The following is a 17,750-nucleotide window of genomic DNA, read 5'->3' as shown; positions in this document are numbered from 1 at the left end:
ATAAGTATGCACCAGTCTATTTCCACTCAAATTTACTCTAAAAATACCGCACAAACCAGCATTTCATAGGTTCCCCATTGAACACCCATTGGAATTTAGTTTCACATACCCCTTAGGAGGTTATCAAAAGAAAAACTTCTACTATGATGATTCGACTACCATCTGGGGAAACTGTTGCTGTCTTTTACCAGTGACTTGTGTTGAAACGTCTCAGACATTGTAAATTTACAGCTTCGGCAGTATAAATTTTTCTAGTTATTCTCAATGATAATTTTAATGGTATTCCATGGAATTTTTGCATTGCCGGATCTTTTTTATTTATTATTATTATTCCTTAATACGGCTTGTCATCACTGTGAAGAACAGAGTGTTAATTGATAACTCAGTCTTGCCTTAGTGTTGGGTAAGGATCATTATTTATAAAGAGATTATAAGAACCCTAAACAAGGGTTGGTAGTTTAGTTGGACTCTACTTGTGTGGAGTTTGCTACAAGCAGTAGTTACCATCAATTTGAAGAACTCTGATCGGCTAGTGAAGTTTGGATGAATTCCATTCAAGGTAGGATTCTCATAGAGTTCCCTAATAATCACCATGAATGCTTTGTCTGTTGGCAACCCCTGTCATCACCATAGATGCTGCTACAAGTAACCATGCTCAGATGTTCTTTACATGTTTCAGTTCTCACACAGTCTGGAGAGTGAAACCTTCATTTTTCGGGTTACACTCTTCTACTCTGTTGTTTGAGGATCATGAAACATTGGACAGTAATACCTGTCAACACTATGCATTTTCTTTTTAGATTTTGCACAAATGCATTGACTCATTGAATTGAATTTGCTGGAAATGAAGCTCTCAGATCATTTTGAGAGATTGATCTGTAATTAAATGTTCACAATATTTTGTTAGAAAGGCTAGTTGAGATGCCAGCATCTCAGTTTATGAGTTCACTTCAGATAACACTTTATGAGTGCTTTCTAATCCACAAAATGCCATTATTATAGTTTGTGAATACGACAGATAAGCTCCATTGAATGAATAAGACTAGGAAGCTTTGGTTGTGGGTATCAATCTCATCTTAGCCTTCGAACAAGCCAAATCCTTGAATGTTCTCTAATCTCATCAGAAAATGTCTTTCGAAGTTTCTACTTTATTAGAAATACTTATTTTGTTCAATTGTTTGGGTCCAAATTATGATTCAAACTCCATTTGTGAGACTCCCTTTGAGAGCCTGTTTGGTTATATGAGTCTAGAGATTTTCAATCTATGGAGTTATAATTTATAAAATTAACTGTTTTGTTAACCTGAATATGTGGAAGGAAATCTGTTTAGCTGACGTGATTTTTGTGAATGCATAGTTTTTTAGCCCTTTTATAATAAAATTGATATCTAAAGATTTCACCCTATACCCATAAATCTACATATTCACGTTTTTAGTGTAAAAATATAATCTCTAGATTTCATGAATCCAGAGTTTTTCACAACCAAACGGGTATAAATCTGGCATTCATGAATTCGGAGATTTGAAATCTCTGGATTCATGTAACCAAACAGGCCCTTACCGTCCCTTGAGTTCTCTTTGTACCGTTGAACTGTGTTCTTAGTTTGCATTGTTCAACAACCTATTCCACAAAAACAATTGACCAGATCAATCCCTTGTCCCTAATTTCTTGCTATAAAGATGAGTGATGACTAATGAGTCTCATTAGCAATAACATCTGAGATCCCTAGACAATGGTGCCAGAGGCTCATCCAGTATACAAGCTACAAAAGAAGTAGAACTTGGTGCATTATGAAGACTAAGGCCTTTCTAGGTCCTGCAGTTCAAGGTCTAAACCAATTTTTCATTCAAAGGTGGTATGTTAAAGCGGTTAAGGATCCAACTTCCCTAGGGAGGTCTTGGTTCGCACCCACTCGGCTGCATTAATATAAAAAAGCTCCATTGAGGATGTAAATCGTGGTGCGCGCAAGCTGGCCGGATGAACCTCATATCCAAAAAAAAAAAAAAAAAAAAAAAAAAAAAAAAAAAAAAGAAAAGAAAAGAAGAAGAAGAAGGAGAAAGAAGAAGAAAGAAAAAACTTGGTGCATTATGAAGACTAAGGCCTTTCTAGGGTCCTGCAGTTCAAGGTCTTAACCAATTTTTCGTTCAAGCTAACCTTGATTCCATAAGATTTGGTTCACCCAGGAACCAGAATCATGGGGTTTGTCTGTTTTGAGTGGCCTAAGCAATGCCCATGGCGATCGCAGGCACTGCTATTCTCTTCTCTCTTTGTCTCCAGTTCCCCTTGACCAGAATTCCATCACTTTGCATGGAATTCTACGATGTTGCCTCTCGTCCAATGCATGGGCTTTTTGGGTTCTCTTTTCTTCAAATGAGACGAAGAGAGATCAGAAGAAGAGGGCATTGTTCATTCCTTCTCACTTGCGCTGATGCGGTAGATCTGATTGGATTTTTATTTTTTTTTAATTTGAAGTTCAAGGGTAATGAGGTAATCTCAAATCCGATTGTGGGTAGAGGGTAGTTTTGGAATCAGAAAAAAATAAAACTAGGGTTTAACAATAGGGTGGCTCATCTCCCTGACATTCCTCCAGGGCTTTACAACCACAAATTATGTTGGCCCACAAATATAAAATAATAAATATTTAAAAAGAAAACTCCATCACCCTCACGTTGTGGGCCCCTGTAATTTGTGGTCAATAGCCGTCGGGGATCATAGTCGAGAAATGATCCGGACAGATTTGACTAATATGTTCAATGCAAGTCCAACATTGAATTGTCTCTGCTTATGAAACAGAGAGTTGGGGGATGTCTATGCATTAAGATCTCTATTTTAAGGTGTTTTACAATTTGCTCTATTAAAGAAAAAGGGGAGAAATTTTCCAAATCGCAAACCCTTCTCCAAAACTTTTGTTTTATTTGGTGGAATTTTTCCTTTTAAATTTTCTTGTGATTTCTTTAAATTTTTTTATTTATCTTGTCTGCGGCTTTTAGAAAAACCAAATAAGAATTTGATTAAGATCAAGATCACTAAAGGCACTCTCAACTTCTTTGTGGATGTTTGCTAGAGTTTTCTTTTCGCAAACAATTTGAGAAGCTCATACAAAATAGTTGCTTGATCACAATGCAACAGAATCGCGAAAAAAAGATGGATGAAGGAAAAGTGTTCTTTTAAGGCAAAAACAAAGAAGGGAAGTCAAAAAGATTTAGGTGCAGATAGGATTAACTATTATTTTTGAGTGAAAAATTAATTAGATTTGAGTCTTCAACCTCAAAATATATAATTTAAATTTCAACCATCAATTTGATATTTTTCAGGTGTCAATTTATAGTCATGCACAAGTAGAAGAAAAAAAAATTTCCCAATTTACTCTCAATTAAATTTGAAAAGATATTAAACAATTAATTTCACACAATGACTTTAGCTCGTGTGTGAAATTTATTTATTTACTTTTTATGAGTGTTGTTATATTGAAAAGAATTTTTTTCCAACCTACACTTCCATGTTTAGGCTGTTTAGCAAAAATTTCTCCATGATTTTATGTTTTTATTTATCAATACTGATCAGTGTTCTTCGCATAAGCCTTTAGACATTCAATACTGATGAGTGTTCTTCTTCAACCAAATTTATTGATTAATTGAAGTGAGATTTACTAAAAGATTAATCAGTCAGGTGACCACATCTTTGTACGTGTAAAGTTACTTAGAAAACCAAGCTGAGGTTGCATGTGATAATGCCGGCTTCATCTTTAGTATTGTGCATCACACGTTAATGTCGGATTCAACTTTAGTACTACGCATTTAATGCATAGGACTATACTGCCAAAGGCTGAGATTTCAATCTCGAACGTCCATTTTCCTTTCAACCGCCTACCTCAATAATTCCATGTTAGGCGTGCCATTGCTTATGATATAGAGGTTGCCCTGCAACATTTGGGTATTGGGACAGAAAACCTCTAATGAGATTTGATCGTTTTGGATTCTCTAACCTATTTTTGGATATTACTTGTTAAGTTTTTTTTCCCCCTCTAATTAGCAAGTACAACCAAGGAACAACATTTCAGCAAAATTCGCCTAGTTCGCAAAATAAAAAACTCACCAAAATCAAGATTTCAAATTTTCGCCGGAAAATCAATTTTTCGATGAAACTTCAAACTTTTTTTTTTTTGTTGACGATCATGAAACTGGTAGCAACGGCGACATCGCTGGATCGTTGAAGAAGAAGAAAGAAAGAGAGACAGAAAAAGAAACAGATGAGAAAGGTAGTAGTAGCGGCGACATCGCCGGAGAAGAAGAAGAAGAAGAAAGAAAGAGAGAAAGAGAAAGGAATAGCAGCAGCCAGCAGCGATATTGCTGGCTACGGCGTCGGCGAGATTTCGTTCCTTGAGTACAACCCTAATTTGGAGAATCAGGCGCTTGAGCAAATCTGAGGTGGTCAGTTAGAAGAAAGTGAGCATGTTGCAAGGGTGGTGGGAGACATGCACACGGTGGTTGTAGGGAAAATGGTCACTGCGGAGGGAGTACATGTGGAGAGAAGATAAAGATGGTGACTTAGATTGAGGGCAAATTGCAATTTCACTTCAAACGGCATTTGGATAATTTGAATTTTTTATTTTGAATAGAGCAAAGTACACTGATACTTTAAAATGGAGACTTTAAAATACTGACATCCTACTTTATGTTTAAAATGTACAAAGACCTCAAAATTGGATTTTCATTAGATATATTGTTCAATTTATCACTGAAAATAAACAGTAATTTGGGGTGCTAGTGTAATTTACTTTTCCTCAAATATAAAGTTGAGTGTCAATACTTTAAAGCATTTCTTTTGTAGGTACCAATATAAATTATTCCTTTTTAAATATAAAGTGAGGTATCAATATTTTAAGACCTTTATTTTGTAGATACCAGTATACTTTATATTTTTTAAATATAAAGTGAGATGTCAATAGTTTAAAGTCTTTATTTTAAAATATCAGTGTAATTTGCTCTTTATAATTTTTTAAGTGAAGAAAAAAAAAAAAAAATTTTTGGTGAGAGTGAATAATCAAATTTCATGGAAAGAAGAAACTTTAATAAGTGAAATTTGTCGGAAGAGTACACGGTTAGCAAAGTTAAAGTTTCACTGAAACCGATACTTTTCATAATTATGTTGGGTGTAATTTATTCAAATGTTACATTTGGTGTCATGATTACACTTGTTTTTGGAAAACGTCGAACGCAGCAGCGGAATCAATGCCTTTCTTGATAGTAAAAAACTGTGGATGGAAAATCACTATTTTAGTTAGTTTTGCCAAAAGGAATGATTTGTCCGTCTTTGAAAAAAAGAGAAGAGAGAGGAAAATATGATTGGGTTTAAATAAAAATTAAATTTAGTTTAAATTAGGTGAGTAGTGTCAGATTACTTAATGCCACATGGCACAATCTCTTATGCAAATTACATGGAATTGTAGGGAAGGGAATTGTAAAAGATATGAATCCAAAAGTTTCAACTTTATTAGAAATACTTTGTTTAATTGTCTGGGTCCAAATTATGATTCAGTTCCATTTGTGAGAGACTCCATTGCCATCTATCCTTTGAGTTCTCTTTATGCTGTTGAGCTATGTTCTTAGTTTGCATTGTTCAACAACCAATTCTACAAAGTCAATTGACCAGATCCCTGGTCCCCAGATGTTTCTTGCTATAAAGACGAGTGATGAGTCTCATTAGTAATAACATCTGAGATCCCTGGACAATGGGGCCTAATAAGGGAGAAATATATCAAGTAAACCAGTTCGGTACGAACCTGACCAGTTTAGTACAAACCTGACCAGGTCAGACCAAAATGCCGACTCGGATAAAACCGACCTTATGGAGGTCGGTAGAATGACTAAGATTCGAACTGGACCAAGTAAGGTCGGCGGAATAGTGAGTCATATTCCAAGAAGAATAGTATTCCAGTAGAATTCAACTATTCGTATTCGGGTGATACTCAATCACTAGGATTCATGTAGCCAACTTATTAAGGTTTGAGTTCCAGTAAAACTCTGACCTAGAAAAGCTATAAAAATGTATGACATCACAAGAGAAAAGTAGACTGAATAGAACTATCATTATTCGTATTATTATTGTTCACTACTTTATTGTCTTCCTTAGTTGGATTCTTAACTAGATCGTCGGAGGTGAAAACTCGGCCTCCACGGTCGAGCTCATTCTTTCAGGTTCAACCGGCTGAAAGGACGAACAAGATAATGCAGCAACAAGGTCAGAGGCTCATGTGGTATACCAGCTATAAGGCCCTTCTAGGTCCTGCAATTCATGATCTGAATTGAACCAATTTTCTGTTGAAGCCAACCTTGATTCTAGAAGATTTGGTTCACCTAGGAACCAGAATCATGGGGTCTGTCTGTCTGGATATGAAGCTGAGGGTAATAAGATAATCTCAATTTTGATTGTGGGTAATTTTGGAATTAGACAAAATAAAAACGACAAAAATTAGATTAAGATCGAGATCACCAAGGCACACTCAACTGTTTTGGGTAGATGATCCTAACTCCTAAGGTTTCCTTTTCATAGACAATCTGTTGCTTTTCCAAGAAGCTCATAGCTGAACGATTGCTTAATCACACCGCAATGGAATTATCTTCATGTTCACCAACATTGAAAGGGACGGACGAACAGAAAGTGTTCTTTAAACTGACGAAAACGGACAAGGGAAGCCATAAAGATATAGGTAGAATATATTTAATGATTTCTTTTGAGTGAAAAAATTAATTGGAATTTCAACCTCAAATATATTATTTTAATTTTAACCAACGAGTTGATTTTTCTAGGTGTCAGCTTTTGGTGGTGTCCTGTCCTGTATGTAAGTGACACTTTTATCCAAGTGATTTAAGCCCGAGCTGGGTTGAACATGACACTTGGTCGGGACGGTTAAGATAGGGTGTTACTTACATTAGACTTATATGACAACCACACTTAAGATGGAAGGTCAACTCAAAGGATGATTGAGAGAGACCAATGACAAGGAAACACAATCTTAGGAGAAATAAAGTTTTCGTCAGGTAAACTTACCAAATTCAGAAAAAGGTAGTACATACAGTATAAAAGCAAGGATTCAATCCAATACATTATGCTTATGTAGCTCTTGCATGCTTAATCTGTTCACTATCTGACTTAACCATTGGAGGCGGCTACTCGACATACGAGCTGACCCACATCTGACCTTGCTTATAGGACTCATTATCTCAATCGTGGAAAGGGGCTTAGTCGAAACCAGGACTATAACTGAGACTCATCAGTAAGCCTAATCCCTACTTGTAGTATATATAATATCACTATCCCTATATAAGAGTGCTGTTGTATCTAAAAATAATTATAGGTGAACCTGCAAATAAAAAATAATAAAATATACTTTTTTAAAACCCATGACCATCCCCAGTGGGCCTATCATTTGTTCTGCCTTTACTAATTACATTAAAAATAAAAAAAATAAAGTATTCTCGGTGGGCGGAGATATCTTTGAAGTTTGAACCAAGTTGAGGTTGCACGTGATAATGCTATGTTAGGCGTGCCATTGCATGTGATATGGGTTGGAAACTTGGAATTGTATTAAAGTTTCTTTGGAGTTTGGATGAAAACTGAAAAGAGCATTGGAGTTATTCCACCAACTTTTCATGCTGTTGGCTATCGTTCAATTAATGAGATAATTTAAAATAATAATAATAATAATTGTTAATATAAAGTTGGTAGACATTTAATGCTTATCTGCGGAAGGTATAGCCGTATAGGTAATACCTCCAACTCCAAGTTCCAAGTTCTAAGTTCCAACCCCTCGATATAAAAAAATTCTCTAAAGTTGGCACGTGTGAGGGTGAAGATAAGATTAAACTTGTAAAGCAATCCGAATCCGATGCTTATTGGACGATTATAAATATTAAACACCTTAAAAGCAAATACCAAAGCAAATTCGCAGGTGGGGCTCGATTATCCACTCAGTTACAGGTCTTAAAAAACTATAAAGTAAATGAATTACCTACTGACAACCTAGGAAATTTTCGTACTTTTAGTTTTCTTCTGCCTTCTGGTAATGGGAAAAAGAGACAAAAGTTGATGGGTAGGTATTCCAATTTCCAACCCTTCTTTATTGATTAATCCGGTAGGTTAAGGTCACCGGAAAAATTTCCGACGAAAGCAGAGTTATAAACCGAGAGAGTTGGGTTCTTGAGAGGATACAGAGCTATTTGAGATCTTTTTTCTTTATCTTCTCTGCTATTCTGCAATTATTACTCTTTTTAACTTCCAACTTCATGGCGACACGAGATTTTCCTTCTTCCTCTTCTTCTTCTTCTGCTGCTAGTTCCAAAACTGAACCTTCTTCTAATTACGATTACGACGTGTTTATCAGCTTTAGAGGTGAGGATACTCGCAAAAACTTCAGTGGTTTCCTCTACAGAACGTTGAAGAACAAAGGAATCAATGCCTTCTTTGATAGTGAAAACTTGTGGACTGGAGAAGCAATTGCTCCAGCCCTCCTGAAAGCCATCGAGGGTTCCAATATCTCGATCCCTGTCATCTCTCAAGGTTACGTGGATAGCAAATGGTGCCTTCGGGAACTTGCTCAGATAGTTCAGTGCCACAGATCCAATAATCAAATAATCCTACCCATATTCTTCCACGTTCACCCATCGGATGTTCGGAAACAGACTGGAAGTTTTGAGAATGCGTTCCTGAAATACCAGGAGGAGATTTTTGAGCCCAAGGAAGTAGAGAGTTGGAGGGAAGCTTTGGAAGTGGTAGGAAATTTGAAAGGAGAAGTTCTCGACGACACCAAGTAAATCTCTATCCCACAAATTCTGTCTTAAGGTAGTCTCATTATCATATTTTATACTTAAATTACCCAGTTGACTATAATTTTTTTAGGCCATTTCATTTTCATTTGTTAGAGTTGCAATTAATTTTACTTATTTGCATTTAAAAAATCCTCTCAATTTGTTTGGTTTTCTCTTAACTTGATATTTGCATCCCCTTCGTTGTTCATGTGATTTTATTTTTATATAAAATAATTATAGGGATCAGGCAGAGTTGATTGAACGAGTTGCCAAAAGGGTTCTAAGTGAATCGGTCAGTAGCGCACGCTTGGCTGAGTGTGAGTACCGCATTGACATGGACTCTAGAGTAAACGATCTATTATCATTATTGGATGTTGGTTCCAATGATGTTCAATTTGTGGGAATTTGCGGTTCCGGTGGTCTCGGGAAGACAACTCTAGCCAAGGCGGTTTATAATGGCATCCTTTCAACCTTTGATAAGCATTGTTTCCTTTCTGAAGTTAGAGAACGAGCAACACAATTCAATGGTCTAGTGTGTTTGCAGAAGCAGCTCTTAAAGGATATTTTCAAAGCCGACTTTCACATAGAAGATTCTCATAAAGGAAAAAGATTGATAAAAGAAAGAGTTAGCAAAGAAAAGGTTTTTCTTGTTCTTGATGATGTGGATGGCAAACAGCAGATAGATGCTTTGGCTGGTAAACACAATTGGTTTGGTCAAGGAAGCAGAGTTATAATTACAACAAGAGATGAGCAAATTTTGAACTCGACTAAAGTGAATAGAGATAAAATATACAAGCCTCAATTGCTAGACCATGCGTGTTCTCTTCAACTATTTAGTTGGCATGCCTTTCAAAATAGCCAACCTCCAGAAGATTATATGCAGCTCTCACATGATGTGGTACGCCATTCTGAAGGGTTACCTCTAATTCTAGAGGTATTTGGGTCTTATCTATCAGATGTAGGTGACAAAGACGAGTGGGAAAGTACATTAAAAATGTTGAAAGAAATTCCTCCTAAAGAAGTCCAACGAAAGCTGAGGATAAGCTATGACAATTTGGAAAACGATTATCAAAGAGACATATTTCTTGATGCTGCTTGCTTTTTCACTGGATGGGAAAAAGAAATTATAATTTCCATATGGGAAGCCTGTGGTTATCATCCAAAATCAACAGTATCTAGATTAATAAAAAGATCCCTTCTAAAGTTTGATGACGAATGCCTGGTGATGCATGATCACATTCGAGACATGGGAAGAGAAATTGTCTTAGAAGAAAGCCGCATAGATCCAAGTAAGCGTAGTAGGCTATGGTCTTATAGCGACATTGTGGAAGTATTAGAAGGACATAAGGTAACACCTAAACACATCTCTCTCTAGCACGTGTGTGTGTACAAAGTATGCATACTCTTTTTCTTGTTTGGTAAATGCAAAGTATGCATACATGTGTAGAGACACTATCAAAATACATGGTAACCAAGTATGCATACTCTTTTTCTTATCAACTCTCTTTTCTTTTTATTCTTATATAAAGTCTTGTTATCCAATAACACCCATTTCATTGAGTTATTTTTCTACTATAGGGAACTCAAACAATAAAAGGCATGAGCCTCTCCTATGCTTCAAGGCCGCCTATTATTTTACCTATGGAATCCTTGGAGATGATGCCCAATTTGAGGTTTCTTAATGTTATGAATTTTAAGATTTTATGTCCCAATTTATATCATAGGAGATTAGTTGCTCTCACCCTATCGACGAGGACCTGTAATCAACTTTGGAATGTTAGGCCTCCGGATGAATATAAGGTGTATTACTTGACTTTTTCTTTCTCTCTTTTAATTATATTGAGTTTAATAGATTGTAATATGTGTATGTTTTCTCTTTGCTTGACAGCGGTTTCAAAATTTGAAAATTCTCAAGCTTTCAGTGTGTTACTCCCTATCGAAGTCCCCAGAATTTTCATGGTTTCCTTCCTTGGAACAATTAGAGTTCATTTGGTGTTCTTCATTGGATGAGTTAGACAACTCCATTGGGCAGTTGAGTCAACTCAAAAGGCTTATTGTCAGGTGGTGCAGTTCACTTAAAAAGTTACCTGACTCAATTGGTGATTTAAGCTCCCTAATCAAGCTTGTCTTGCTTGGAACAAGCATAGAAGAACTTCCAGACAGCATTTCTAGGATGAGTTCTCTCGAAGAGCTTATCCTTGACTCATGTGCGTCACTCAAAAAGTTGCCTAAGTCAATGGGAGATCTAAAATCTCTAGTCAAGCTTGACTTGTCGTCAACAAACATAGAAGCACTCCCAGACAACATTTCTAGGTTGGGTTCTCTCAAAGAGCTTCTTCTTATGTATTGCAAGTCACTCATGAAATTACCTGAGTCAATTGGTGATCTAAAATCTCTAGTCATGCTTGACTTATCATACTCAGGAATAGAAGAACTTCCAGACAACATTTTCAAGATGGGTCTCAAAGAGTTTAATTTTAAGGGATGCCCATCACTCAAGAAATTACCTGAATCAATTGATAATATTCTAAAATATCAACTGAAACTGGACTTGTCAGGGACTAGCATGGAAGAAGTCCCAATTAGCATTTACAAGATAAGTTCTCTCAAAGAGATTATTTTCTCACAGTGCTATTTACTTAAGAAGTTGCCTGATGCAATTGGTGATTTAAGATCCCTAATCAAGCTTGACTTGTCGGAAACAAGTATAGAAGAACTCCCAGATAGCATTTCTAGGATGAGTTCTCTTAAAGAGCTTATTCTTGTACGCTGCAAGTCACTCAAGAAATTGCCTCAGTCAATTGGAGATCTAAAATCTTTAGTAAAGCTTGACTTGTCATACTCAGGAATAGAGGAACTTCCAGACCAAATTTCCAAGACAAGTCCTCTCAAAGAGCTTATTCTTAAGGGATGCAAATCACTCAAGAAGTTGCCTGAATCAATTGATAGTATTCTAAAATGTCAACTCTACATTGACTTGTCGGAGACTGGAATAGAAGAAGTCCCAAATAGCATTTGCAGGATAAGTTCTCTCAAAGAAATTAGTTTCTCACATTGCAATTCACTCAAGAGGTTGCCTGAGTCAATAGGTGACCTAAAATCTCTAGTCAAGCTTGACTTGTCAAACTCAGGAATAGAAGAACTGCCGGACAGTATTTCCGGGATGAGTTCTCTCAAAATGCTTATTCTCCGTGAGTGCTGGTCCTTAATGAAGTTCCCTAATGTTATTGGACGATTACATGAGCTCGAGGCATTAGATTTCGGAGGTTGCACTAACCTAGTGAAGCTACCAAGGCCTAAGGGGGGAACAAGATGTTTGGACAGCATCGGCCTAAATTTGACCAATATAACCAAGTTTCCTGATAATTTTTCAATGCCCCAGAATTTAGTGAAACTGAAAGTCAAACATCTTGGGATTCAATCCTTTCCGCTGGATATTGCACCCTTGAAAAGCCTGAAGCAATTGAAGATCTGTGGATGCGGAAAGGTGGAATACCTCCCAGAGCTTCCCTCAAATTTAGTTGAACTCTGTTGTGAAGATTGTGATTCGTTAGGAAGACTCCCAGATCTGTCAAAACTGAAGAGTCTGACAACATTAAAGCTAAGGTATTGCAGAAAGCTGGAGGAGATACCAGGCCTTGAAGGAACTGAATCGTTAGAAGAATTGAATGTGGAAGGATGCTTTAACTTGAGACATGCTCCGAGGAAGACACAGGTCTAAGTCCGTGCCCTGTTTACATTTGAAACTAATTGGAACTAGATATTAGGAACTGCAAATCAGTCCATTACTCTGACCCAAGGCTTCTTTCCTTTTTTTTATTTTTTTATTTTTTTATTATTTGCAGGCAACACTTTCACCAAACAACAGGGCGCTAGCTCTTGGGTCGGCTCACGCTTTGACTGCAAATGATGGGATCTGGAACAATGGTTTTATTCTTTCTTTTGGTTTGGAATTCTTCTTTGATGATGTGAAATTGCGGGACGGTCACCCATTAGCCATTGATGTTCTATTTTCTGCCATTGTCCACCAAAAAGAGAAAAGAATCAGGTGTCTTCATACTGTTAGAATTGAGGACGTTAAGGAACCATATGACCAAGAGACGATATGCAGTTACCATTTCAAAGGCTTCAACTGGTTTGGGATTCCTTTGCAAGGAGAAGATTGTATTCAGATTTTAGATGTGAAAATACATAGCTTCAAATGGTCATATGTGGATGAAGTTGGTGGAGTAGTGATGTTGAATTATGCGCCCAACCAGCACCAATCAATAATATTCTTGAATTGTATAAGGTTAGACCCTTTTTCTGAAGCATTGGGGCAAGAGGAAGACTCATTGAACTTAACATGTTGGCCAAGAGCAGAGGTTGAAGGATTAAGTACTGTTCCTGACAAACGAAAAGCGGAGGAAGAAGAAGAAGAAGACGGGAATGACGTCCCTACAGTAGATTTCTTGAGTCGTTTAGGATTGAACTCTGTTTCTGATGCAATGGAAGAAGAAGAGGAAAACAATGTCCCTACAGTAGATTTCTTGAGTCGCTTAGGATTGGACTCTGTTTCTGATGTAATGGCAGAAGAAGAAGATAAGTTGAGACACAGCTATAGAGTCAGCCTTCGCGGTGACAACGATGATGATGATGAGGCACCAAATGCGGGAAGCTGTTTCTGTTGCCAGCCTTTTCTGTTTCTTCGTTCCCTGCTTTTCAGATCCTAATTCCAGTACAGAAATTTATGCACAATGAGGTCAGAGTGACAACTACTACAGTAAATATTTATGTGGTGACGCCTTGTTTTATTCTACTGGTCCTTCGATCTCTTATGGTTCCTGAGTTCAACCCTCTCAACAACAAACAATGGATTTGGAGCTGGAGGTTTTTCATCTTCTGGTGATTTGTTGGTGGTCATCCCCAAGTAAATGCAGGTTAGTTGAATCTGCCTGTAGTCTATTCTAACCTTTTAATTTGCTTTATCTACTAAACAAGAAAATAAATTCTAACCTTCTAACTTTGATTGTTGTTGATTCAGCTCCTCTATTTTCTCTTAGGATTGGACTCTGTTTCTGATGTAATGGCAGAAGAAGAAGATAAGTTGAGACACAGCTATAGAGTCAGCCTTCGCGGTGACAACGATGATGATGATGAGGCACCAAATGCGGGAAGCTGTTTCTGTTGCCAGCCTTTTCTGTTTCTTCGTTCCCTGCTTTTCAGATCCTAATTCCAGTACAGAAATTTATGCACAATGAGGTCAGAGTGACAACTACTACAGTAAATATTTATGTGGTGACGCCTTGTTTTATTCTACTGGTCCTTCGATCTCTTATGGTTCCTGAGTTCAACCCTCTCAACAACAAACAATGGATTTGGAGCTGGAGGTTTTTCATCTTCTGGTGATTTGTTGGTGGTCATCCCCAAGTACATGCAGGTTAGTTGAATCTGCATGTAGTCTATTCTAACCTTTTAATTTGCTTTATCTACTAAACAAGAAAATAAATTCTAACCTTCTAACTTTGATTGTTGTTGATTCAGCTCCTCTATTTTCTTTGGTCTCTTTTTGGGGATCAAGATGGCTTATACACCATATAAAAGAACAGCAACAATTTTCTGCATGGCCCACTGAGAAGGCCCCAAGGGAATCCAGATTCTTGAACTCAGCCAATTAGCCATGTAAGTGGGCAAACAGTTGCTGATTTTCATCATTTTTTTTGATGAAAATAAACATGTGCTATTCCCCCCCCCCCCCCCTTTTCTTCGCTTCTGTTGAAAATTAATAGGAGCTAATTACCTTAACCTGCAATCAGGTAGAAATTAAGGGGCTCCACAGGTGCTTACTACCTAACCTGTAATCAGGAAGAAATTTCCAGGCTGGATTCTTACTCGACCGAATCAAATCTTTACCCCGTAGCGCCGCCGAAAAGTAAACTGCCAAATCAATTGAATAAATATTTGATTTTTGTAGGGTTCCTTCCATCTTCTCCATTCCAGGAGTTTGACTTCTGCATGTCTGATTCATTTCTTCACTCTACTTGACTGGTTCTGGAAAGATTCGTCATTCATCTATTGCAATTCACATTTCAGACTCCATTTCATGGCTTCTTCTACCAGCACTAAAATTCTAGTTGAGTGTTTAGATGTTCGTACCCCCACCGATGACGCTTTGGTATAGAGTTACCTGTTTCTCAAGTGTGATACCCTTACCGTCAAATTCAATGATTTCCCAGAAGAGTTCGATGAAAACTACTTTGCTTCCGGATTCAAGTCCCTTGGAAAAATAAGTGCCTTCACGGATCAGTTCTGACATGTGTCGATTCAGTTGCAAGACCACCAATGCTCGCAAATCACTCAAGGGATGGTGTTTTGCATCTCCAATGTCTACGAAGATGATGACCTTCACTTCTATGATGCCTATGTCAAGGACGTAAGTGTTAATATCTTTGCCTTCAAAAATTTCCCCTAATACATTTGTCGGCTTATACTTATTTATTCAGCAATGGGAGTGAATTTTAAATATTTCCTATAAATAGAGAGCTAGGGAAGAACTTCGTAACTGAACAACAAGAACTTTAAGAGGTGATCAAGTGAGCTGTGAGTTTGTGAGAACTTGTGGAGTATATGGTTTTTTGTTCTCTTCAAGGGTTTGAGTTGAGACAGGATGTATAGTGCGTATTTGGATTTTAGATACATGGTTGGGTTTGGTTTTAAACTTAATTCTCACAGTTTTCTTATAATGGACAAGCCTCAAATACGAATCTTGATGTATGTATAGCTGAACCACGTAGATACTTGTTTTATTTTTCTGAACCACGTAGATACTTGTGTTATTTTGCTTTAACTGCATATTGTATATTGTCATTTAATGTGTAAGTGGTGCCCCATGTAGTTAATTTTTAAGGGGGTACTAGTAAGAGTTGTTGTTTCTGATATTTTTGTTTTGTTGTATTTCCACCAGTGATTGACATGTGTGGGGAACAAGGCATAATTTTACTCGGCAATTACTATTTTCCCGTTAGGTAATTTTTCGTTTTGAACTTTCTATATAATTGCTTTTGGCAGAGTATATAGCTTACAAAGATTTTCAGCAAATTTGTTATATTAACCTATAAACTTCAGATTGTGCTCAGAAATCAATGGCCTCTTAAGTTGTTTTTAAGACCTTAGCATTCCATGATAAAGGCAGGGTTGATACTTCCTGAGTTGGTGGAGTTTTGTAACTGAGTTTTGTTTGTTTGTTGTGGCAGGTGCATCATAAAGAACACAATTATGTTAATGGGGAAGAGGAATGCTTATGTGACTTAAAAGGTTTTATGGCTTCATGGCCCAAATGATGGGATAGAGACATTAACTGATGCTGCAAATATTTGCATAATCCTATCTGGAGATGCAGAACAAAATGCTACATTGGCATCTTTTTTGATGATATCAAGAGATAAACTGGAAATGGCTTCACCCAGCACTTATTCCATCCCGTAAATGGTGTTTCAGCTTGCAGAGATGCTTCTATTAATACTCATGGCTCAACTGTTCAACACAAACGCAAAGAAAGTACAAACTAGTTCTACCAGTAAGAAACTGGTAAGTTGTCCTATGGAAATTCTACCACAAGCACACACACTGAAAGACTTGCTCAGCTGTTTTGGGTTGTTATTGTCCTGTGTTTTGTTTGACATTATCTATATTCTCCTTATAGGGGACAAAATGTAGCAAGCTAACCAGACTTACAGCACGAACGTATAGAGTCCAGTTTATTTTTTCGAAGTAGTTATCCCATTTAGTACAATAAAGACCATAATTCTGAAAATCTTTTCTCAGGGAGAATTGGCAAGTCTGGGTTTGGAGAAGACAGATTTAGGAGGTGAAACTCTGGCAGTGAACACGACAGATGGTAGGGATATAGGTTTAGGAGGAGAAACGTTGGCCACCAAGACAGGGGATACATGAGACTGTTATTTTATCATTATTGAGAATATGGAAATGAGCCTGTCACCTCTAGCTGTTGTGCATTCTATTTATAAGCATGCTTCTGTGGTGAGTCATGCTTGCGTGTTCCCAATCTTGTCACGAGAACGATATACAAGAGGATTGATTGGTGCTGATGGCAGAGAAGAACTTAGAAAAGATAAACGAATTTCTTCATGATCCCACTCATATCATTGTGTCATCAAGTGGAAGGTAGCTGCTGTTTGCCATTTATTTCTATGATGTAAGTGACACAACATTTTGTGCAGTGTATGCTGCCCCTCTGCCTAGATGCAGGGGCATGCAAAATGATCAGGGCTCCATTGGCCAATTCCATCTTTCCAAGGGTGTGGTGTTCATTTAGCATGCCCATGTCTGAGCACCGGGCAATCTGTGCTGCGCAACCAGTTGACGTTCTTAAACCCATCTTAACTTGTTCCTAAATAATCTACCTGGTGAAAGATCCTGTTAGTGGTTTTAGTAGTCTAATCTGTGTTGAAGTCACCACTCTACATTTTGCAGGATGAACCGAGGGATTGAAATGCTGAATCTGATGATTTAAAGTTAGTTTTAAGAGGTATCGAAGAGTTCAAGAAAGCTGAAGAATTTAAGGACTTATTCATGATGTTTACAAACCATCTGAATGGTTGAGGAGAAGTTGATGTTGCAGCGCTACAAATCTTGATTCCTTCTGCAGCAGAAGTCTTGTATGAAATTCTAAAGAGAAGCTTCTTCAGTTGGGAGTTTTTGGGACTGTATTCCTCTCATTGCTTATCTTATGTTTTGTATTAATTAAGTTCTACAGATTCAATGGGTGTCTGTCGGTTTGAATTGGTTTTTGACATTATTACCTCCTTCTCCCACCTGTATGGTATTGGCCAAGAATTGATATTTGCCATGTACCTGAAGCTTTCTTCGTTACTCCATAATCTCGTGGTTTTATGTTATTTTGATTATGGCTATACATCAAACATGTCCTCTTGTCTTTTTCAT

General features: G+C 37.3%; 1 protein-coding gene across 1 annotated transcript; it reads left to right on the top strand.

Annotated features, from left to right (window-relative positions):
* Positions 1–8,050: 8,050 nt before the first annotated feature.
* LOC149003047 (uncharacterized) lies at positions 8,051–17,750 on the top strand. Its single transcript, XM_089137063.1, has 11 exons — positions 8,051–8,809; positions 9,048–10,155; positions 10,386–10,607; positions 10,696–12,522; positions 12,653–13,726; positions 13,831–14,226; positions 14,331–14,468; positions 14,603–15,219; positions 15,751–15,811; positions 16,040–16,373; positions 17,280–17,750. The coding sequence occupies exons 1-5, from the start codon at positions 8,286–8,288 to the stop codon at positions 13,517–13,519; spliced, it is 4,548 nt and encodes a 1,515-aa protein (XP_088993189.1). The 5' UTR covers positions 8,051–8,285; the 3' UTR covers positions 13,520–13,726; positions 13,831–14,226; positions 14,331–14,468; positions 14,603–15,219; positions 15,751–15,811; positions 16,040–16,373; positions 17,280–17,750.

The sequence above is a fragment of the Hakea prostrata genome, chromosome 10 (genome assembly GCF_041222555.1).
Source record: "Hakea prostrata isolate BN-2017 chromosome 10, UWA_Hpros_2, whole genome shotgun sequence".
Lineage (NCBI taxonomy): Eukaryota > Viridiplantae > Streptophyta > Magnoliopsida > Proteales > Proteaceae > Hakea > Hakea prostrata.
The sequence above is the reverse complement of the archived record's forward strand: the minus strand, read 5'-3'. Positions and strand labels throughout refer to the sequence as shown.

Coding starts and splice junctions, on each gene's coding strand:
- LOC149003047 (XM_089137063.1), top strand. CDS start 8,286: ATGGCGACACGAGATTTTCCTTCTTCCTCTTCTTCTTCTTCTGCTGCT. Junction 10,608..10,695: donor GGCCTCCGGATGAATATAAG/GTGTATTACTTG, acceptor TTTGCTTGACAG/CGGTTTCAAAATTTGAAAAT. Junction 12,523..12,652: donor ATGCTCCGAGGAAGACACAG/GTCTAAGTCCGT, acceptor TATTATTTGCAG/GCAACACTTTCACCAAACAA.